The 24,346-nt window shown below is 37.8% G+C and overlaps 1 protein-coding gene across 3 annotated transcripts; it reads right to left on the bottom strand.

Moving 5' to 3' along the window:
* Positions 1-1,015: 1,015 nt before the first annotated feature.
* OLFM3 (olfactomedin 3) lies at positions 1,016-21,611 on the bottom strand. 3 transcript variants are annotated; one of them, XM_062497375.1, is made up of 8 exons: positions 21,479-21,611; positions 19,466-19,480; positions 16,671-16,683; positions 16,342-16,477; positions 13,711-13,866; positions 10,357-10,576; positions 3,002-3,108; positions 1,016-1,693 (listed from the first exon to the last, which is right to left on the bottom strand). In XM_062497375.1, exons 1-8 carry the CDS (start codon positions 21,609-21,611, stop codon positions 1,016-1,018), a joined length of 1,458 nt encoding a protein of 485 aa, XP_062353359.1. The 3 variants fall into 3 exon arrangements, with proteins under 3 accessions (XP_062353359.1, XP_062353360.1, XP_062353361.1); XM_062497376.1 differs by lacking the exons at positions 16,671-16,683; positions 19,466-19,480 and adding an exon at positions 19,259-19,272 and having other exon boundaries at positions 21,483-21,611; XM_062497377.1 differs by lacking the exons at positions 16,671-16,683; positions 19,466-19,480 and having other exon boundaries at positions 16,342-16,488; positions 21,483-21,611.
* Positions 21,612-24,346: the final 2,735 nt, after the last annotated feature.

Here is a 24,346-nt window from a genome sequence, read left to right as displayed (position 1 = left end):
CACTCTCAGCTGGAAGGCACCAGCCCCTTCCAGCTTCTGGCTTGTAAAGTTCACAGCAGGGATAAACATAAACAGGGGCAGTCAGATGGTGGAAGGGAAGAAAGCAGGAGAAAAAGATTGAGAGAAAGAGAGAACCCAGCAGCAGGAGATAAAAACTGGACAGAGCAGTTTTGGAACTGGTATGAACCTTCAAAGTTGCAAATGTGCCAGTAAGCACCACTGGAGAAGAGGGGATCTAGGAAGCAAAGCTGAGAATAGAAATCATGCATCTGAGAAGCTACTGGTCTTTCTCAGAAATAACAACCTTTTATCAGATTTTTCCACTTTCAATTGACTCATAGCCAGAATTGCAATTACGCTTCAATATATTTTATAAAAAATAGTACTTAGTTTACTTTCACATAAGTGAAGAGATACAATTGCACGATGGTGGTTACAATGGTAGAAATACATACAGTTGATAAAATGTTTGCAAGAGATTTAAAAACATACTGTACAGCACCACATCTGAAATTGGATGATGGCAAAATGAATCATACTCTTTGTCTAAGTAAATTAAATTCCTAAATCCTTCTTCTGGAATAAATAAAAAAATACAATGTGCAACATGTGTCTGACACTACCAAAATGTTTCCTGAAGTTAAGCAATATATTAAAACAAAAAATGAGGTAAAAAAAGACATTCATGCATTTAAGCCACCATTAGTGTCTGACTCTAAAATAAGGCAGATCATAATCTTTTAAAAACTGTCTTTAGCCATTTAAATCCTCTTTAGTGCTTTTCAAGACAAGGTCTTGACAGACCTTGCAGAATCATGACTTAAGATGCTTTTTATTTCTGACAGGTCCTTTTCGATAGGTTCAGCCATATTTTAAACGCATTACATAGAAAATGTTGCTTTTGTTTAATGAAGAAAGAAATGTAAATTAAAAGGAACTGAGAGAGATGGACTCTTTTAGAGTTAATCACAAATGAGACTGCTTTGAGGGAGGGAGGGAGGTAAGGGAAAGAAAATTATGAGTCATCCTCAGTTTTAATGATGTGGAAAAGGGTGACATTAAACAGGACTTGATGTCCATTATTCCAGGCATAGAGAGCTCTATCTCTTGCATTGTAGTCAAGCATGGATATATGAAAATACTGATTATGGAAAGGAATGTCTGTGTACTCATAAGTGGAGGTTTTTGTGGAGTAGGAGTAGTAGACCTTGGCTCCTGTTAAGTGCGAGTTAGTGACGTATAAGGTGCCACAGATCATGAAGGATTCTCCAGCACTTCTCTTTGGGTAGCCCGTGCTCCAGCTCTTCAGCACCTCCAGCGTATCCTGGTTCAGCTGGCTGATGACAATGTTGCCTGCGTTCTGGTTGGTGGCATACACAGCCCACAGCCCAATTTCATCTGCCATCAGGTCGATGTCAGAGAAGCCACCCCAGGTGTAAGGGTAGACATTGTGGAAGCCAGCGTACTCCAGGCTACGCTGTGCCAGCACCCGCCCCGTGTCGAAGCTGTACTTGATGATGATGTTGCTCTGGTACTTGTTGAAATAGAGGGAGCCATTGTAGACAACGTGGTTGGTTCCTGCCCATTTGAATGGAAGGTTGTATGTCCTTGATTCGGCCCCGCTGACGAAGTCTGCGATTGATTTGTATTCGCGGACAATTTTATTGTTAGTGTAACTATCCATGTACCAGACCTGGAAAGAAAAGAAAGATTGGGAGTGAACACCTTGAACACAGTGTGTGGCATGATATGGCATGATGGAGACATAGATAAAGAAGGAAAACAAGTTTTAGATGTGCAGCAGGCTACCAATATTGCCCATATTCAAATTACAAAAGCAGGAAGAACTGTTGAATTCCTGAATCAAACATATCTGTGCAGGTGAACTCTCAACACAACTGTTACTAACTACAGTTGTCTGCATTTTCAGAGCAATTTAATTCTGGTTTATTTGGTGTTTGGACCTCTGCCATATGGTGCTTGCTAAAGATATTTCTAGAGACTAATAATCTAAGAGAGAGATGGGAAACGACATGTGAGATAAACTTGTATTTATACTTAGGAATAAATGTGGTTAAATTTTTTTCAGCTGTTTCTCTATTAAAAAAAATAGTCTTTTCTTAGTAAAGGAACTAAAAACATCAGCAATGAAACCAGTAAAGTTCCAAAACCCTTTCTCCCTCTTAAAACAGAATTATTACTTCTTTTTAATGTTCTTCTGCAACTTCCATTCCCACATTTTTCGTCCTTCACGCAATTTAATTTTTCTCTTAGTTTCTCAGAGTTTGTTGCTCTTCTAAAGGTAAATGAGATTTTTGGAGTCAGTAGCAAAACTGCATGGGCACAGCAGGCAGGGGAGAGCTGCACACAAATCTTTATTTATTATAATTTTTTGTTGCCTTTTCTGTTGTCTTTGGTTTTTTTTCTGTATTCAAAAAGTTAATGTTGGGGGTCTCATACAAATGAAACCTGGTGTTTTGACTTTGACTTCCAAAGCCCTTTGACAGAGGGCATCCTCTCAAAACTGTAGCCAATTTGAGGATCCTATTGGAGATCCAAACAACAAAACAATAACATAACTTGGAGAAAACAATCTGACTAGAGCCTGTCTGTATGGGGCCTAATCCTGGCAATTTTAACTGTGCTGCATTATGGCTCCCGCTCTTGGGTAAAAACGTTGATGCTTGTTTTAGACTACTTTGGTTACTGAAAGACCTAAATAAATTAAATATATTAAATAAAAAAATTGGCTTGTTGGTTCTGATAAATGTTTGTCAACCCTGAAAAAATATGGAAGTAAATGGCACAAAAGTGCCAAGTGACTTTTGTCTTTGGATATTTTCCAAAAAATACTGTTTTTTCTCTGGAGATGTTTGAGTGTGAAAATGAATGAAGTAGAAAAACACGCTCGGGAATGTAACCTCCTAGGGGAAAATAACCTTTAAAAGATTAAAATAAAGCAAGTAGGACTCCAGAACACGAAGACAGTGCCTTAACATACTCGGTTATTTTTCTCTGATGCCAATGGGTCTGTCATCCAGGCTCCAAATCGTGTTCCAGATATCTTCACTGTAATGGGGCCTGTAATTTTCATCAACTTGCCACATGCTGAAATAAAAAAAACAAATGCATTAATGCATAACTCTTCTTGACATCAAATACTCCAAACAACATGGGGGAACAACCACGGGATTCAGGCTTATGTTGAAGATTGATTGTCACCTTCACTGGAGGAACTTTTCCATATTGAAGAGTAATATAAATATGCAAAAATATACACATAAAATGTTATTGTTATATATTTTTGTATTTACAACTTTTGAAGTACAGTTATGGTCTTTGGGTATAAGCTAAAATGCAACTAGTAGAATACCTTCTGAGCTGAAGTGAAGAACATTTAATAATAAATGAAATGAGGACTTAATTTCCCCCCCAATTTTTGCCCTCAGGAAGTTCAGCACAAAGCTGGGATTGATGGATCTCTCTGTTTTCCACTGGCCAGGGTAACAAGGGCAGGCACAAAGATGAGCTTGTGCACACAACCTTGCTGTACTCAAAGCTTGTGTCTGAGTGCCCCCTGCTTACACACACATATCTCTTTCTGTACTGGAGACTGCCAGAAGAAAGTAAGTATGAGAAGTATTTAGCGAGCTTGGCTGTATTGGTTGGCTTCTAATCCATTTGTCTGTCTGGGAGGAAAATAATGAAAGTCGATACCTCTCGGATGCTGACCTTCCTAACAACTCAAAAATCTATATTTTAGGGGACATTAATAAGATATCTATTAGTAACAAGCTCCTGGTGGAATTCATGTGTTTACTAAGATTTAATATCACACAGTGGTGTGATAATTAGGTTGAATAGCATGGTTTTAAAGAGAAGAATGTAAAAACAAGAGAAACATTCAATTATTAAAACTTAAAAATAAGTGCTTCTTGGTGCTACATGGTTATGCTATACTGAAAACCCTGTCTTGGAAATGTGGAAAACAAATGGTATCTGGTGTTGAGAGTGAAATCTGTTCAGCTCAAAAGAGAGGGTCACATCCAGCCTGAATTTTAATATTCTGTAACTGGAAAGGAATGTGTTATGCCAGACTATTTGGGTCACTTAGAATGGGGTTAATGCTGTGATGAAAACTCAGAGGCTGCTTGGGTAGTTTTTGTTCACAGCCAGGGAAGTTGGACGTATGGGAAATGCAGATAACTGAATGCATGCTGAGACTTCAGTGAGCAGGGCAGGCTGTGTCTGTTTTCTGGGTCAATTAAGAGACACATCTCGATCTTTTATGTTGTGCTGTTTTGGAGGTATTATTGAAATTTCCCATTTAAAAGAATCTTGTAAGTTTTTTAATACTTGGTTATGATAGGACATAATTTTTTTATTTTTTTTTTGTAGGTAGGCTGCTAGCACTGTGTGCTCTGTGTTCTTTTTCTACATCATGATCTGCTATTAGCTTGAAAGGTAGAGGACTATAACCTATCAAGGTGAAAGCTTTTATATTTAGGTGGTGTATTAGTAAATAGTTTCAGAAGTGGGCAGGAGATAACCCTTCAGAAGGTCTGAGTTTGAAATTGGAATACTTAATTTGGAACGAGTTATCAGAGAATTAATAAGCAGAATGAAATCAGAATGACAGTTACTCCTGGACTTGTAGCTTCTAGCATAATTAAAACACAGTGAATGTATGAGCTTAAGGTATTCTAATACTAATTGGTGCTTTTACAACACAGTATTGCAATTAGTGGTAAAGAATAAAAAGAATTTGGTATCTGAAAGAAATCCAGGAAGCTAAAAGTGCACTTATAACAAGTTGTGAAATTTTGCATGTGTGTGGGGAAAACCTATGGAAGAGCCCTGGCAGGGATGTGAGGGCTCCCAGAGCCACCTTTTGGGTCGGGATGCCCAGGCAGGGCAGGTGTGTGAGCACTCCAGGTGGGCTCAGCAGTGCCAGGGCATGGCGGGAGCAGCATGGGCACACAGCAAGCTCGAGCCCCTGGGGCTGCAGGGGGACAGGGGTAAAAGCAGGTGGTGTTTGGAGTCTCTGTGGGGTGTGCACATAGCTCTGGGGCTGTTTGGGTGCTGCTCTGTGTGTGAGGAGCTTTTGGAGGTTAGAGAACAGTTCAGAGATCTGTATGCTCAAGTGTCAGTACTGTTCCTCAGTTGTATTGTATTTATCCTGAATGTACAGCTCACTGATTAGAGTTAGTTACACATTGTTAATAATTAATGAACCTCTTCAGCCTTCATTTTGTATAATGTATATGAACTGAGCTGTGTACCTCTGTCATGGGAGTTAGATGCTTTTAGATGATCTTTCAAAGCATATTGAGATGCTGTTCAATGTGAAGAGAGATGACATTGTACTTCAGCTGCTAAATGATCAGCAGTTTGAGCCAGGGTATATTTCTGATCACTTTATTATTCCCAGACAGCATGCAGTGATCAAGAAAGACTCTTAGGAGAGTTGCTGTATAGCTGAGGGGCAGCTGACTGAAAAAGTGACAAAGCTTCCCTTTTTGGCATAACTAAACAGAGCGCTTTGTAAAAAGTGAGGATTTTTTTTTCCCTCCTGCCCCTATAGTGGGTCCCATTTTTCTTTTCCTTCCTCATTAAACAGAAATCCATAGGTCTGCTTATTTTTTTATATAATTTGATGGAACTGGTATTTAAAACTAAGGAATACTACAAGTATTTTTTCCACATATAAGTCTTTCCCGTTGTAGTAATAATTCGTATGCCATCAGCAAGCTTCTTCTGTAAACCCCAGCAGCACCTGCTGACCTACTTGCTGACAGCATGGACAGTAAAAAGGAAGCAGCAGGGCTGTCAGAGCCACCTCTGTTTTGTCATCCCAGCCTTCTCACAACTGAGAGATCCTTATGACTGGGTTTCTATTTAATGAGCAAGCAAAAGAACTCAAACCAATCAGAAAGTCCTCTCAGTTAAGAAAGTACTGCTTGAAAGGACAAGGACAAGCCCCAAGGCAAGTTTTGGCTGAATGGTCAACTTGAATCAGCTGATACTGCTTTGAACTGCTTAAGGCTGCACAAAAAACTTTTAGAGGAGTCATGCTGAACAGCTCCCCGACACAAGATGAGTTTATTGGTTTTAAGCACTTCTAACTTTGCTTTCAGTCCAAGAAATTTTCCTTACTCCTCCACCAAAGCTGGTAACAGCTTCTTCGTAGCTACTTAAAAGAGTATTGATCTAATCTCTATCTCTGTACTCAGCTGCAGAATGAACCTTTTAAATGTTTGAGTGGCTGTATTAAAGTAAGGGATTGGTAATACTAATGTATTGAAGGCAAGATCATTTACCTAAAATTTTTCTGTGATGAAAAGTCTAAAATTTTGAAATTAATGAAAATTCCAATTAGCTTCCAGTTGAGGCATTTCTTCAGCTCATTTTCTACATAGAGAAATATAACAGAGACAAATATAATGTGAAATGGACATTGCTTCTGAACTATGAATTTTCCATAGCAGTGAGGGGGCTGACAGTTAAAACTAGCCTATGCAATTTTCTTTTTAACACAGCCAAAACCCCCTTCCCTGCCCACACTTTTTTTTCCCCCTGGCAGAAGGGAACATAGAAGAAGACTTGGTTTATAGCAATTTGATTCCCTGATAGAAGGACCAGATGGTGGTAAAATGTATCTCCACACTAGCACATGTGAAGAAGCTCAGGTACTCTAAGAAAAATATGATACTTCTAGGCATTTTTTTTCCTTTGCTAAGAGGTTCAGATGGGGTTACACAGAAAAGCACTGGGATTTTTAGAAGCCCTCAATCTCTTTCCCTTGGCTTTGGAAGAAGCAGCTGCCTACATTAGAAAGTCCCAGCCATGATTTTAGTTGGAAAATCCCAATCATAGTCTTTTTATATCCTAAGCTGAGCTGCACGAAAAACATCATATGCACACTCCAGGTGTTTCTGGCTTGATTCCTCTCCTGTAACAATTTTGTACAGTAGACTTCTGTAAGTCTGTTCATGATTCCCAGCATTTATTTATATTAAGGAAGAAGTTGAGCATGAAGTGACCATTAGAAGAGAAAATAGATGTACTTTTGTACAGCCTGTGGGCTGTGATGGGGCAGAATGTGTCTGGAAAACTCCAAAAGTGAGCAAGTATTAGGTAGGAGGAGGCTGTGACACTGCAGCTGGAGAGGGGCTGTTTTGGAATAACTAGAAATGGGTAGATAGTCCCATTCTCTGTGGTGTGACGGAATATTGGTTGCTGCCATAGAGCAACTGAGTGTATCATTTGTAGAAGGACTGGCAAGGGAAATAAAACCACAGCATTCTCTTGAAGTGTTCATAAGCATCATTATTATGTTTTTTTTTGTTTGTTTGTTTTTTGTTTTTTTTTTTTTTTTGTTTCTGTTGTAGGTAATAGATAGGGGAAAATGAAGTGAGGGTTTTTTTTATGCACTTGCGGAAATGAATTCCAAGTGGTTTACTGTTTACACTTTTCTGCTTATGGTCAAATTTGTTGTAACATACTAGGGAATGAAGAATTAGTTCATAATGAATGGATGTCAGTTTTCCTGCACAATATGAATCCAGGAAGCACTATAATATAGTTCCTAGAGTTTGCTGAGAGGAAGTCCCTGGACTTTCCTGCATGGGTGCCATGACTTGCTGTGTAATCTCTGGAAAATTCATTATATACTTTTGGGCTGCTTGTTCCTTCATCTACAAAATAGGGATAAGAATCTATATCTCTATTGCCCAATTTTATACTAGATGATATTTGTAAAGTTCTTCACATCCCAAAGGGAAGGATGTTTTGCAAGTAGAAGTACCACTGCAATCAATAGTCTCATGCGTGCACTAATAGCTCCTCTGCCACTGATGTAACAGAACTTCTTTGGATACACAGACTATTCTACTTTTGAATTTCTAAAAAATAAAGTTACTGTAAAATATTGTTAAGAGTCTACATTATAATCAGATGTAGCTAGACATGAATCCAATATACGTCTACTGTAATTACATGTCAGAGTATTGGCTTCTATTACTACCCATGTAAGTTTTATTCCAATTTCATAAATATGTCACGACAAGAATAGGAGAGTTCCAAGCATACTGTGCAACCTGTATTCTCTAATAAATACCTATGACTTAAAGGACTATCAGCAAAGGACCCATACATGTATAATTACATGTGAATTTAGGGTGTGTGTAATCACATGCACTCTACTCCTACATGTTTAGCTGCATGCACCCTTTAAAAGTTTGGTCAACTAATTTCCCAGCAGCTTCATCTTGTTTTTTCTCTTATTGCAAAGAGAATGAGCAAAATTCAGTCATCACAACTGTTGTGATAATCATTAAACCTCAGTGAAAGTAAGATAACTGCTTAGTGTACTGTAATGAGTGTTGAAAGTGTTTCCAGTGCAGATGGAAGAACCCTTTCAAGTGGCCAGGACAATATAAATAATGCATTATACTGCTGAAAAACACCTGCTAGGGAGAAGAATAGAGAATAGCTATTGAATACAATGATTAGAAAATTGTATTGTGAAATGCAACAACATCTGTGACGATTCAAGCCAGATCCTGTGGCACACTGGGGCCATTGGCTTCTGGCTATCAGGCTGGCATGGACAGGCACAGCTGGGTCATCTCCAGCATGGCCAACGTGGCCACAAAGCAGGTGTTGGTATGAAAGCTGCTTTCCCCTCATGCTCTCTGATCTGAGCACACAGCCCCAGCTCTCAGCACTTACAGGAAACTCAACTGAAGCTTTTTGTACTTCAAAAGGCACACAGGGATAGGCCAGAAAAACAGCCAGTCCATTAGCAGGGGACCATAAAAGTCATTTAAGCATCTAAGACCAGGGAATAATGCCAATAAGGACAAATGAATCTGCATTACATCTTGAGAAAGTCCACTCCCTTTTGATAATGGATATGCTTAATAATTTATTTTATATAAAAACTTTCTCTCTATTGCTAATACATATGTAATTTTAGTAATTTTTTTCATTAGCTACATCAAGAGATTAGAATGTGTTGCAGAAATCCAGGCTCGATCGGATGTCAATACTAGTGATTGTGTTGGACAAAATATATCTCACACTGTCATTGCTTCACTAGCTGTTGTTACAAGATGCTGTAAAAGCAAATAAAAAACAAGATACTAGTTAAACTGATGTTTTTTGGTATCTAATAACTTACTGTAACACTCACTATCAGAAAATACTGTTTATTCATAGGAATTTTCTTGTTTGCTGCAGTATTGCAACACAGCTGTTTTCTCCTGACTGCCTTCTGTCAAATCAGTAATGTGCTATTATGTGTGTGTGCTGAGGGGAAAATAGGATCATAGGAAATTTCTGTTTGAAGAAGTCTTTCATGTATTTTAGCACATCACCACTGTGCTATTTCCAGAATAAAATAAAGAAATAAATTATTTAAGAGGCTAACTTAACCTAGATTTTTCTCATTCTACTGCATCACGAAAATAAGGAGGCTCTGCTTATCCAGTTAAGAAGATATTTAATGTCCTAGGTAGCATTTAAAAGTAAGCATCCCACACTTGATAACTGAGACACTGATCACAGACCTAAACCTTGGAATTTCAAGTTTAATCATGTTCAGTGTTAAACTGCAAAGTGTTTATTTTTTCATAAAGGGGCTGGATTGTTTGCTCTAGTTATCCAGGCTGCAGTAGTGACTAAAGGCAGCACAGGAGCAGCCAAGATGGCCTGAGGTAAAGCTGGTGCAGCAGCAGCAGCAATGGAGTGCTGCTGTGCATCCTGCAGAAAGCATGCTTTGGTCCCTTGAAGTTAGATGTGAAGTTTGGTTAGGTTGTAATTCGAATTGGAGAAGGAAAGATCTCCTTAGCACTAATTTAACAGGCTAAAGACATTACAGTCAGGGTGGCCTCTCAGGTGATACAGCAAGATGCCAGGGTTATGATGTGGACACCTCAAAATGTATTGCAGTCTACTCTTCATTTTTTTTTTCTTTTCTTTCCCCCCCCCCCACTGACACCCCAATGATGACTCTAGTAGCAGTCTGTGCAGTCTGAGCTCTTTTGAAAGAGTATTTGTAACTCTCCAAGTGGTTTAAACCTCAGATTTTGAATTTGCTATGTTATAATTTTTCATCTAATTCCTTCTGTATACAGTAAGGCAGTACATTGTCATCTACTTGGAATGATATAACTGACCTTAGGTCGAGTTACTCTTGCCTTTTATTGCAGCAGCACAGATCATAATATAATGCAGTCTTCCATCAAAGAAACAAACAAATCCCCCCTCCCCACAAACCTTAATCTTTCTGAAGAGAGATAACTAAAAATGCATGGCCAAGGGACCAAGTTTGCCATGAACTTGTTAACTTACTGAGCTTTTTCATGCAGTCACGAAGCCTGGTTTCTAAATTGACAACACGCTGGTGTAGTTCCTCATAGTCATAAGCACCAATTTCTTCCTGAATCCCAGTGAGCACAGTAGAGAGATTCCTAATTTCCTCCTTGAACTGTGTGATCAACTTGGCATCAGTTTTGTATTGTTCCAGAACTGGGATCAGTGGCAGGAGCTCATCCATCTTTTCTTTCAACTCCTGTTAAAGGTAATCGTATGTGCATTAGAGAAGTTTAAAGGAGTTCAGTCCTCTAATTTTCTTTCATGTAGTATTTATGCCTGGCTATTAAAACAACTTGAAAATGATTATTTATTTTAGTTGCAGGGCTATTACTAGTCTACTCTGAAAGTCTCAGAAACCTCAGACTTAATGGTAGTAAGCAGTAGATTAAATGCATGAAAGATTAGTCTTTCTATTGAAAGAGATACCTTCAAATGATCTGAACCAAATCCACTGACTTTCTATCTAGAGGGTATAAACCACCCCTAAGTGTGTCTTTCATCAGAAGATGAACAGGCCTGAATGCACAGTAGTGTTCAAGATCATACCTGGCTTACACAGCTGTCATACATAGTTGGTGAGCTGGTTATTTTTATTTAATTCTCTAGAAGTACTAAATTCTTTCTGTGTCTCAATATCTGTTAAAAAGTGTTTATTCCTGTTCCAGCCACAATGATACTTAACTTTTCTTCTGAGGTGACAATCCATGGTTCTTAACTGTGATTCACACTTGTCAAATAGCTACATCACTAAATGCCTTTGAACGTGGACACTTGACATCTCTTCTGGAATATCACCAATGTTTTTTTTCCCCCACGGTGCAGTTGTTGTTACATTGCCAATCCTATTCTTAAATGTTGACTGAAGAAAGTAAGGCTCCACCTTGATATCTCAGATTGCCCTTTTCTTGGATTTTTTTTTTTTTTTTGAGACTCACACTTAGAGAATTTGTCTTAATCTGTAACATATATTGGTTGCCCATTTTTCATTTATTAATTATTCTTTTAAAAGCACTAATAATAAGGGCTTTACTAAATTCAAAGCAATTTTTGAAGTAGTTTTTTGTTACTATTCTGTAGAAAACCCCAAAGAATCCTTGCAGTCAAAAGATTTTACTTTACTGAAACGTAGCAGATATGTCATTATGTATGAATTTCAGAGTGTTACTTCTGTTGATTCTGTTCTCAAGGAGTCTTCCAATTGCATTATGGCAGCAGAGTTACCGAAATGGGCACAAAGAAATGAATTCCTTTTGTTTTCAGTTAAAACTATTTTTATTTGGCTGTTTTTATTAAAATCTTAACCTAAACATACTTTATGCTGTTAAAATGAATAGTATTTTTTTCCTTGATGACAAGGGAAGTAGGCTTTGTGACAGAGAAAGAATAATTCCAGAAACTATAGTTTTTGTTACTTCATTTTGCAATTATGAACTTAGGGTTCAGTTCTGTGGGACAGTGAATGACCAAAAACCACAGGTAAGCCACAATGGGAAGAAATGTAAAGCTTGTAAAAACTCAGGAAGATAAAATGTGTTTAAATTAGTGAAGGTAATGTATTCCTGGTAGAATTTACACCAGATCATATTTGAGCAAACCTGCTGTAACTTTTTGTGGTAATCAGGTACCCCCTACCTGGCATAAAGTCAAGTATGGACTGACTATATGCTCAAGTGGGATCTGCACCAAATTTGTACTCCTTGGTTCTGGTCAGCAGGAAAACATGGATTTAGAATATCTCACTTCAGGAAATAATATAAAGTTCATTCTGGTATTTTCATGATTAAAAAAATATAATACAGAGGTTTCTGCTGACACTCCAGAGCTTGTTGCTGTGATGAGTGACTAATTTCTACTGCAACATGGATAAGTGGTAGTACATGTGCTCTGGCAATTGTGACACTTAATATGAAGGGTTATGTTATATCCAACATGATTTCTTTCTCTCAGGATGGATAAAACACTGGAATTTTAATAGACTAAATTTCAGAACAGCATATTGTATTGTTTTGACCTTTTAAATTATTTTATAACTGGACTGGCTGGAGCTCTTTTTTATACTTGTTTTATACTCCTGGCAAACTGTCAAACTGAAGGTAAATGACTGGCCAATAGAAATACTGAATATTTAAAAAGTTAAAGCACTGGAGTATTCTTCTACCTCTGACATTGTGTATCAGACATTAAAATTTTGATATTTTGTTCCCAAAGAACACTAAAATGAGAATACAGGATATATAACAGAATTATGCAAATTTGTTGTTATTGCAGCAATAAAGGATAGAAGAGAAAAAAGGTGAAGGTGTTTCTTATCTACCAAAAACCTGGGAGTACGAGCTCAAGCAGCTCAAAACTAAGAACAATGACATAATTTATAAAGCTTACTAGTCAGATCATTAGTGTACTTAATTCCTGGTGTAAAGACCCACTTGATTTCAGTGGCTCTGAAAAAAAAACCCTAGACCTCTTGGCTATGTAATTATTTAGGTATCTAACTCTAGCATCAATTGGAAAATTAGATTCATTTTATGTGAACTTTCAGAAACACTTCCAAAAATATTTATTTACTTAACATAACATAATCTTCAGAATGTATTTTCCAGAACCTATTTTCATCTCACAATCTTGAAGATCAATTTATCATACTTGATATTTAAAGAAGTTATATATGCTCTTGAAATATTTTTCTCGTGAAGAATACTTCAGGTAGCTTTTTCAGAATACACAATGCTACTTGTAATATTTGCAACTCTTCCTCCTCACAAAAGGATTGGCTTGTGGTTTTTGTTATTAAAATTCAGTGGAAGTCTTTTTTTTAATCACACAAATGTGACTGGGAGTGATTGCTCTCCTCCCCATTCCAAATTTAAAACAGCAGACCTTCAGACATGAAATTAGATCTTAATTGTACTGGATAAAAATTACAATAAACTGATTTATTATAGCCTTTCTTCCATGCAACTGCAGTAAATGTCATGCAACACTATGAGCACAGAACTCCACTTGTTTGCTATTAATTCCACTGCATCTCCCCTTTAGCACTGGAGCTTGGAAGAATACAAATTTCTCAGTATGACATGCATATTGATACAGAAAGAACAGGAATCTGTTTATAGTGACATTTCCCTAATGACTTAATAATTAATAGTTCCCCCATTACAATTAAATTGAACAAAGCAAAAGATTATCATCATAAAGGAAGATTTATTATGCTTTTCTTTTAAATGGCACTCTCATAGGAGCATTTCAAGCTGAGACCTTAGCTGTCCATGCATTGCTACTTAGTGCATTGTTTGCAGCAGGCTTGAGAGCTGCTGTAAAAATTGAACCTACCTGAAAGTGCTTTGTCATTAATGTCTTCCGGTCATCTTCAATTTGCCGAAATTTGGCCTTCAGCCCTTTCATTTGTGTTTCCATTTTTAAGACATACTGGAAATCCCTCTGAGTCCGTAGATTTAAAACTTCAATAGATTGGGACATATTCTGAACCTGTTAAAGAAGAACACTCTCTAAATGCACTTCTTGTTGCTTTGTTTTTTTTCCTGGTTAAGTGTCAGGTAATGAAATGTGCTTCTGTCAGTCAGCTGTGAGTCATTTCTACCACAGTACAGTTCTCCATTCTGTAACTGCATGACAGTACAAATGTTGGGGAACAGGGCAAGACCTTGAAGCCATAAATTATTTGGACTGTTAGGGGTAAAGAGAGAGAGATTCTTTAAGCATCATTGTCATTGGGCTCAGGAAAGGCTGTCAGGCAGTAGAGTCTACTCTCTTAAGCAGACCTGCAGCAGATGTGACTGTGGTTCAGAAGGTGCTCACATAGCATATATTTCCTTCCAGTCACTTTGGGAGGGGCAGCACTGAAACTTGGAGATTTTAGTCAGTATGAGGAGCATGACTTTCGTTGTTACTAGGCATTTATAGAATAATTCAATGTAAGGCATTCATAAGACTACCCAGAGATAAGCTGGGGCATGTCAGTCACCACAGAGGTGTTTCCTCATAATTCTATAAGTGAATGTAAAATTAGAAATTTTATCCAATTGTCTTAGTGGTAGAAAACCACAATTTTTTTTTTTATTTTTACAGATGAAAAGTAGTGAATGTTTAGGTAACTTCTGTAGAGCAAGTGACTTTGTAGCTATAGTGAGACTTTTACCACAGTGATGCCACAGTAACTGTCATCCAGAGTAAACTATACATACTTTGAAAAATTTCTGTTATGAAAGCAATGCTTTTGCCAGCCATAAAAATGACACATTTTCCAAGTGCATTTATTCTATTTCACTAAGTGTTTTGTTTTCTTAAGACATGAGAAAACTAGACTGCTGTAAATGTATTAGGCACCTTATTGAAGTTTTGGCTCAAACAAAACATGTTGTACCTTCTTAAGAAAAGACAAACCCATCAATACTCCTGTGGTTTGCAAGAATATGCAATATTTAAATGGATATTCATGTTTGGAGCTAATGCATTATGATCTACAGAATGTGTGGATTTAGAAACTACTCTTAAACAGTACACATTAGTTAATGTATAGTTGCCATTAATAGTTCTGAGAAAAGATTTTTAATGAAAAAGTAGAGCTTTTTTTTGGCTTTTTATTTTGTGTGGTTTTTTTGTTTGTGATTTTTTTTTTTTTTTGCTATCTAATTGTGAAAGCAGGCAAATAAAGTCCTTAGGGTGCTGGAAGAACTTTGAGAATTTCCATTTGGCTGAAGACACATTCACATACAGGCTCTAATTAAAGGAATGTATGGACAAAGGGAACTAATAATACATTACATATCCATGACTGCCAAGTCCATATCATGAGAAAATAGCTTTCAGAGGCTGATGATTTAGGTTCATTTCTGTGGCAGCTCAAAAACTCTATTTGCATCTCAACACACCCCTCCAGCCCCCACCTCAAAATAAAGGGGTTTTTGTTTGGTTGGTTTTTTTTAGTAATATTTTAGAATTTGGGGACTATGCTGGAGCAAAGACTGAAGTGTTCTTCCTTAAGTAAACACACATCATGAGGGGAGGCAGCTCCTTTCTCTCTGCTGGTCCATCAATGTCCTCTCCATGCATCTCCTGTTATAGGCTCTGTCAGCTGGAAACTTAGTCCATTCTGAAGTTCATGGAAGTACAGGGAGCAAAAGTCTGTGGGGATCTGGCACTGTATTAACACTGGAATGATTTTTCTCTAGCTAGAAGAATGCTAAAAATCATGTGATAAAAATGTATTTTAAAGTCTACATTTTATGTTGATTTTTGCTGCTGTTCAAACACTCAGGCCTCAGGTTCTGCACCTCAGGCTATGATACAGTACATATAACCTTGGTTACTTGCACAGGGAATGCAGAATGTTTGTGTTTTCACAGTAGCAGCAGTTTTTCTGTTGATGCAAAACAAGACTTCATTGGTTTCACCATACATGCAGTAGTGGGTAATACTGGAATTAAGAACTGGGCTGTTGGGGAAAATTTGCACCTCCGGAAAATGAATAAATAAAGCTGAAGAAAAGAAACTATGAAAAAATTACAACTGTTCATGCTCTGCAGAGTTTGCTTTCAAGATGCTGTGATGTCTCTCTCATTATTTTTTTACATGAGATGAGAAATGACCTTCAGCAGTCTCATATGATCGAAGCAGAAGCTGCAGTTTAAATCCCACAGCACAGAGCTAGTTTGAGGTGGGATTTGTAACTGGTTTTACACAGCAAAATCTGTCCTGTTGTATGTAAGAAAGAATCTGGGAGGAGTGACTAAAAGAGATGATGTAACTTGAGCTGGGAAAGGTGTGATGTAAGGAAAACAAATAATAATCACAGACAAGAATAGAGGGAGAGGATATACCCTGGAGAACAATTTTTATCAGGTAACTCTTCATTAGTTCATTATGTATTAACTGAGAGAAAAAGCAGTAGATTTCCATGGGAAGTTTAATGACCAAGAGGAGGAATTTTCTGGTAAGACTTACCTTCTCTAGTAGCTGTCTGAGTTGCCTGCTTTTGGCATCTCTCGAACATAGGTTTTGTTCTGGTGCAACAACAGTGCAAATGCAACGGCCATCAGGATCCTGGGCTGAACTATAAACTTGCCACCCTTCCTTGGGGCTAATCTGAGTCTGTAACAACAAAGAATAACAATCAAAGGAACTGGATTGATTTTTTTATTGTTTGAAAATAACTCTGCAGCAAAACATTTTTATCTTTGTGGTACATGTCTGCAGTGAGGTTCCTACTAATCCAAAATCATTACTCTTAACTAATTAGTTTGGTAGTTTCCCAGTATTGCCATATCTCACACCTTTGCAAAAGTTCTTTAGAAGAGTTTAGAACACAGTTTCCAGGGTAGATGAGAACAGTATTCTGCTTGTGATTCAGCACAAACCAGGTGATTTAATTCTTTGCAAAGGGACATTGCAGCTTTTCATCAGCAGAGAACAAACACGTCCTTTCAGCCTGGATGACTTTTACTTCAGACTAATGGAAACAACAAAGACAGGAAAGAACAAACATATGAGCCTGGGGAGAGTGCAGAGTGTGACTCACGGGTGGGAATTGGCTCAGCAGCAGTTTGGATGAGGGGGACAGGTTTGCTCTTGAAGCTGCACCTCACAGGAACTGTCCTCCACGGGCTTCCACTGCACTTAGCCAAGGGAACAGGGGCGTGCTCAGGGCAGGATGGAAAAGTGTCTGGTTAGAGCAGGGCAATGGGGCTCAGGGCCAGCAAGCCACAGGGCGATTAAGACACTGCATGTCCTTCACTGGGACAGCAGAAATATGGAAATTCCTGACCAACCATGACTGAGAAAGGAAAAAAAAAATCACATTTGTTTGCAGAGCAGAGTAACACTGAACTGCATTTAATGTTTGTGTGGGATTTGGTGTCTCTGTAATGGGATGTACAGAAATAGTATAGGAGTGAGAGAAAACAATATAACAAGATGATTGAAAAAGCATTGAAGTGATGGAACCTAACAGATACAAGAAGCAGTTTTTGATCTTTCTTTCTCAACTGTAATTAAAGCTGATACTGTGCTTTGTTCTTTCCTAGTATTGTACTGAGAGATGAATTTCATGGTACAGATGCTAATGGATATCATTGAAGTAATTTTGGTCTGGACACAGTTGGAATTAGTTGCTATTTATATTATAAAGCTGTACTCAGTGCCAGCAGAGAAAGAAATTATTTCAGCTGGGAAGCTTTGATATTGATGCTTTCCTGGCAATTCAGTGCAGGAGTTGCCAGTATCTTTGTGGACTGAGGTAGGAAAAGAGCACAGGTTTTTCAAAAGAGTGACTCCTCTGAAGAAATCATTGAAGATGGCAGTGACCTTCTACTGCAGAGTTAATAGAAAAATCAAAATTGTGTTATTACCATGTTTTGCAAGGAAAAAACAACGTGCTATAATGCCGATGACTTGAAGGGGATGAGAGAGCTTGGCCTGTAGAGCTTTGAGAAGAGATGACTGAGAGGGGACCTCATCAGTGTCTGCAGAGAGGTGTCACAGGATGGACCAGGCTCTGCTCAGGGGTGCTGAGCAGCAGGACAAGAGGCAGTGGGCAGGAACAGATGCACAGGGAGTTCCACCTGAACATGAGGAAGGACTTCTTTACTGTGCAGCTGACCATGCACTGGAACAGATTGACCAGAGAGGATGTGGAATCTCCCTGACTGGAGACATTCCAGAATTGTCTGACACTAACTATCCTGTGCCATGTGCTCTGGGATCACTTTGAGCGGGGAGGCTGGACCAGAGGACCCACTGTGGTCCCTTCCAACTGTGCCCATTCTCTCTTTTCTGTAAAAAGATGATCTTGCCTAAGGTTTTGCCAAAAAGGCACAACCAATGTTCAGTGCTAAATTATACTGTTCCTATGGCATTCTCTGCACAGTAATTTTTTGGGCAAAGGGAATTTAGCTTAAGACATGGAGAACAATAAAAATTAAATGAAATTACATATGCAGAGATGATTTAAATTGGTTTTGAGAAGCTACTAAAATTGCCAGCTTTAACAAGTGAAGCCTTTGAAGGCTGTTACCCTTGAAAAGTGTAAGCTCTATCTACTGCAGTAGTTTCCATGTTTGTAGAACTTATGGCCAAACAGTGTGGTCAACAGTGTCAGTGCAACAGCAAGGAAACTAAGTTTTTTGTGGAAGTTCAGGAAAACGTTCAGGAACCCAGAGCTTCTGATTGTAATTCCTTTAGTAATTAATATACATTCATGCAAAATTATTATATTTGAGCCTTATGCCTGAAACATTTGGAGTGGGGTCAACTGTTCTCACTGGATTCAAATAAGTTTTCTACAGTGGACGATGTATGAGACACCAAGATCATGCAGCCCATAATCAAGCTGTATAATCCTGTCTGAATTATCAAAGGTACTTATTTATGCCAGAGAGGTTGTAAGTGTCTCTCTAGGCTTTATCTAAGGAAATAAAAAACACTTTCGTGATTAACTTAGCAGGTATTCTCTTATGGTGTCTAAAATAGATCTGATTAAAAAAACGTAACTTCTGTTTGGGAAAGTATTTCTCACAGTGAGAGACTGGTTAACCTAGATCATGGTTATTGACTGCCCATGAATTAAAAAAAAAAAAATAAGCACCCACATAGTACATTTAGGCTACAGTAAAATACAATTTAGGCTACAGTTCTATTAATTTTTCTGTGATTCCCTCTATTTGGAATTTTAGGCTTCCTTCATTAATTAGGATGGGTAATGTGAGTGATGGCAGAGAAAAATATGCATATGTGCAAAGGTGCACTTTGCTTTATTTTTCTGTTACTGTTTCAGTTTGACATTTAATCCCTACTTCAAGCAAAAGCTGCTGTGCAGAAAAAGAGCTAGAAGTCATCAAAAGCTTACAGAAGCTACTGCATCAACTTTTCAAATGCAGGCTTACTGCTGACAGGCCTTAGTAAACAAGTAAGAAAAGAAATAATAAGTGGAAAACAGCAATAATAAGTTTTGCTAGTTCTTGAAAATCTGGGGAAAACAGAGGAGTCCCTATAAAGCCCGATGTTAACCACTGCCATGGCAGGCTGCTGTATTAAAGACTTAGTTCACTTCAGAAAGAAGTTATTATTTCACTTATTTTTTCACTTGCTCTTTTATATATTCTGATAAAACTGCTACAGTTACCTCTGTTGTTACTATAGTGACAGGTCAAATGACAGTACCTTACTTAGGATGTTTGCTCTAAACATAATCAGTATTTCCTGGTTTGTCTTGCAATTTCAACCCTGGTACTGAAACAGAGCTCAGAAGAGGAGGCCCTTTACCCCACCCATATCCTTGTACAATTCTTCCAGCTGAAGGGAGGAAACTGGGGAGTTTTGTTATTTTCTTACACTGTACAATATGCACAATTTATGAGCTGTGTATTTGCTAGGAGAGAAATTCTGGAGAAGTGCTTATGCTGCAGAGTTCACTGGAGAAGCTGACAGTGGGGACCTCTGGATGGCATCCAAAAATCAGTCAGTGATGACCCCTGATATTACTGTGCACTTAGGGCATCACATCTTGCAACCAACATCTAAAGTTTTAACAAAGGTACCAGATTTGTGGTGCTTGGTTTTGTGCAAAAAGAATTAGGAACATGATTGAAATTCGTGTTTTCTTTATTTGCTAGATGTTGTCAAGCTCAGATAATCAAGTATTTATGGTCACTTTCCCAGCTCTACTGCTATCCTTATCAAAACAAAAAATATGTATATAGCTTAATTCAGTGAATGAAAAGAGCATTCTTGAAATAATATTTAGAAGGCATTTCAATCAGCAGTGCCCTGTTATAGCCAAGGGGGGAGCATGACAGTTTTGTAGTACTTGGAATCTGAACCTACCAGTATAAACACATGTATTTGTGTGTGTGTGTGTGTGTATATGTATATATATCTCATAATAACTAGTAGGCATCTTATAGTTACTAATTTGCAACTTTAATCTTGGATGTAAATGTGATAGAGAACGTCTACTTAAAATATAGAGCCACAAGAACTAGCAATAGATACTGTAACTCAGTGAAACAAAAGTACATTTAAGGAAAATAAAACAGAGCTTTTCTTTGTATTCTTATCTTGCTGCTCTGAAAGATACCTGAATTTTTCTTACAACTTAACTATTTTTTGAAATAGTACTATTTATAGACTAAATACAGTGATTTTCTGCACTAGTATTGTTCCTGCATGCATATATTCAATTATTACATGTTGGTTAGTAAATGTGTATTTTTTCGTTACAAAATTTGGGGTTTTGAGAATTGTGAACTACTGTACAAATAGTTAAATTTCTATTTTACATAACCTACTATTATGTAAACATCTGATTGCAGTTACACAAAAAGATACCTAGACAAGAGTGTTTTACTAAGCATTTAGGAAAATGATGTTCTAATTTTATTTATGAATACCAGGATAGTGTTCCTTCTCATCCAGTTAAAGTTACTTTAGTTTTTAGGTTTCTCAGGAGTTCATAGCTATTCACAGTTTTCCTGTAGGTTTTTATAAACTGAAGCTGCTGTGTCAATGATACAAAGTGTCATTTCTGTCATTTGTATTATTCCCATTATCAACCTTTAAAAATAATTCTGGTATCTAACCTCCTAGTACCAATTTTATTTTGTTTCTAACAGCTATTTATTTGTTTAACTGTAGTCCAATAAAGAAAAATAGGAAGGAATCAGACCCTTTGCATATTGTAGTGAATAGTTACTAGGTAATATTATCCAATTTTCAAAAAGAAAGCTACTGCCAGATAAAATTTTTCTAAACACCACAACGCATTTTTCTGGAGCAGTAAAGATAGGAAGAACAGTCTAGACAAACGAAAAGACATTGCTGTGCTCTTTTTAGCATTTCATGCTCTAGATGAAGACATTTGTTCTTACATATTTAAAGATACTATTTTGAAACCTTCCCTTTCATAGTAAGACCACACCATCTCACCAGTGTGGTCTTATGACGCCCAAAAAGAAGCATGCATTAAGAGATGATAGGAAGATTAGTAGCTAAAAAATAGATTTGCAAAGAGGCAACAAACTAAGGCTTTTGCCAGCACTTACATACTAATTCAGCATTAAGACAGCTTGCAACATATAACAGCTACTTACTAGAGAATCTGCAGTGGTTATTCTGGTGGTATCTAGTCCTACCAGAGAAGGGAGCGTTTGGGACATCCAGTTAGAGATCATTGCCATGGTACTAAGAACAGCACCAAGCTTCAGCAGTGGAGGACTCATTGCTGTGGAGCTAATGAGTTTTCATAGTGAGTGATTATCATCCCAGTGCAGGCTGGCAGTGAGAGGCGTGACTGCAGCACACAGCATCCACAGCATGAAAGGAGATCAAGCTACCCAGATTTAATCATCCATTAAAAACATTCATATCCTCATTTGCCCTCTTTCTGCTCTTACTAACAAATACTTTCGATTGTCTTATGCTGACCACTGAATAAACAATCCTTTCTATGCTAATAGTCATTGCAGTTTCCAGTGGGAGATGGCCTTGGGTGAATTATCTCTTTATAGGTGCTAGACAGTCAATTAGCCCTTAATTAGTTAGTCCAGGCAAAGCAGTGTGTTCCTGTCTGAAATGCAAGAGCCTGAGCACAAATAACCTCCCCATTTCTCATCAGTGCTTTGGCAGACATATGCTCAAGTCTGTTGGTAAATATGGGTCTGTTCTTGTCCATGGGGAAGGGCCAGAACTGTCAGCCTGCTCACCAAAGCACCAGAAACCTTTCTGGGCTTCCCGTGGTTTGCTGACTGCTCATAACTTACAAACATCCATGACTTCATTTGCACAGCTTGTTATGAAGATCTTTATCGTTCATAAAAGAACACTGAGGCTGTGAAGAGACACATTTCTCAGTGTTGTTGTTAGTTTACAAGTTTTTATACTAAGAGTTATTGCATTACTTCCAGGGTTGGCAGAGTCACTACGTCTTCATTGGTACTTGGCTGCGAACAGAAGATAAATTGGGCATCACATATTTTAAGACTTCTTTTGGCTTTGCTGTTAAATCTGCTGCTCCCTAGTGCTGTAGAATGAGCTGCAGGTTCTGGAGCAATTTATCTTACATAGCGAGTCTAGGGGTGGAAAGAAAAGCAGAAGAAACAGTCTAGAAATCATCGTGCCATAGGGGCAATTTTACTTTTTAAGAATTATTTGTAAAAGAAGTGCTGAGTGAGGACTTCCAAAGGGAACTATCTAAGAGAAAACCTGCACAAAGTTTGCTGAGAGATAGGCTACTGCATTGAAGGAACCCTGCATGCAATGAAACTGAAGGGATGCATATTTTATGGGTGTGTGTCATCATGGATGTATTTATTAAAGCTACTGTAATCCTGCAAACAGTTTTTCAGATTCTCAGAGCTTTTTTAATTTAGGCTAGACATTTCTCCTTCAATACCCATTCAGAATGATTTCCATAAATCTCTGCATTTTAAGGAAGACATGTGAACTTATTTTTTAAAAAAGAAATTTAAAAACCCACTAAGAGCTACTATATAAACTTAAGGAGTCACTCAACAACAGAAAATAGAAAATCTGCATATCCAGGTATTAAGTATCTTGTGGTAGTTACACAGTTAGGTGAGCTGTGAAATGTTTCAAATGCTCAAAAATTAAGTCACTGAAGAGATACCTGAATACAGTGAAAAGATGAGTTTGCTTACGTAAAGCTTCTTCACAGGAAAAGAAGATTTTGCAGGTTTCACTGTATTTATAAACATTGCAGTAAAAGACCTAAATATGAAAATAATTATCTAAATATATTTTAGTTCTATGTACCTGTAGCATACTGACTGCATGTGCTGCTTTTGCACATGTTTGCCTGCTTTTTTACTTATTTCACATACCTTTTCCAAAATCCCTGGAACCAACTAACACACAGTAAGTGTTTCCTGCAGAGAACTAGAATTGCTTTGAAACTATTAACTGATAGTTGCTGATGTCTGAAAAGGAAAAAATGATTTTTTTTGGTGATTTACAAGAAAAGCATCCCAGTGAAAAAAGAAGCTGCACTGGATCAGTCTCCCTGATCCATTTAACTCCTTTGACTACAATGGTCAGCTGTGGTGCTTTCAAGAGCAGTGTAAGAACAGAACAGAGGTACAGTAACACATTCCTTGGTGTAACCTTCCAGCAAACTGACACTTACTAGGCCAGAAGCTGCAACTTTGTGTTCATGATGCTTTCTTCTGAATTTATCAAGTAATTTTTAAAGTCATCTGTACTTTCAGGAGGCACAACATTCACCTGCCTGGAGTTGCACAACTGAATGATGTCTTTTGTGAAAAATGCTGTTGCTAGAATTTGTGCACAGATTGCAAATTTCAGATTGCAAATGGTATGTGATCACAGCTGTTTTACTCTGGGTATTTTCTGTATTTCAGGAGATAAGGTTCATATAAGCTTGGATTACCTGATGGTGGTCATCATGTACATTTCTCTGTAGAGAGAGTCCCTGTGGTGCATTCTTGACACGGTGATTTTGAGACTGAGTGTGAGTCAGACCTTGACCTCGGCCTGATGAAAGCCTTGGTGGGAAGAGGCACTTGAGCCTTTTCCTGAGTCAGTGTTTTGTGGAGAGGGGCTCAAAGCTGTTCCCTGAACAGATGTGCAAACTGAACTGTCCAGACTGGCATCAAAAGTGAGGCTTTTTGCTGAACTGCCACATTTCATTGGCAATCTGACAGTTTCCTAAGGACCTCCACTGATGACTTCCAATACGGATTAGGTAACATTTGATAATGTTGGATAATTTTCCTGTTTTATTATATTCTTCTGAAGTGTCTCAGCATCCTATCTAGACCTAATATGAAAAAAAGTTCTAATTCATCAGTTTTATCACCTTTTTCTACTCCTGTCTTCTTTCAGAAGTTCAATAACACACTAATTCTTTCTGTTCCAAGATATTTCCTGAATGTAATGGTAGAATTTTGTTTTACCACATTGAATTGCAGCTTTTGAC

Source organism: Cinclus cinclus, chromosome 8 (genome assembly GCF_963662255.1).
Source record: "Cinclus cinclus chromosome 8, bCinCin1.1, whole genome shotgun sequence".
NCBI classification, from domain to species: domain Eukaryota; kingdom Metazoa; phylum Chordata; class Aves; order Passeriformes; family Cinclidae; genus Cinclus; species Cinclus cinclus.
The sequence above is the reverse complement of the archived record's forward strand: the minus strand, read 5'-3'. Positions and strand labels throughout refer to the sequence as shown.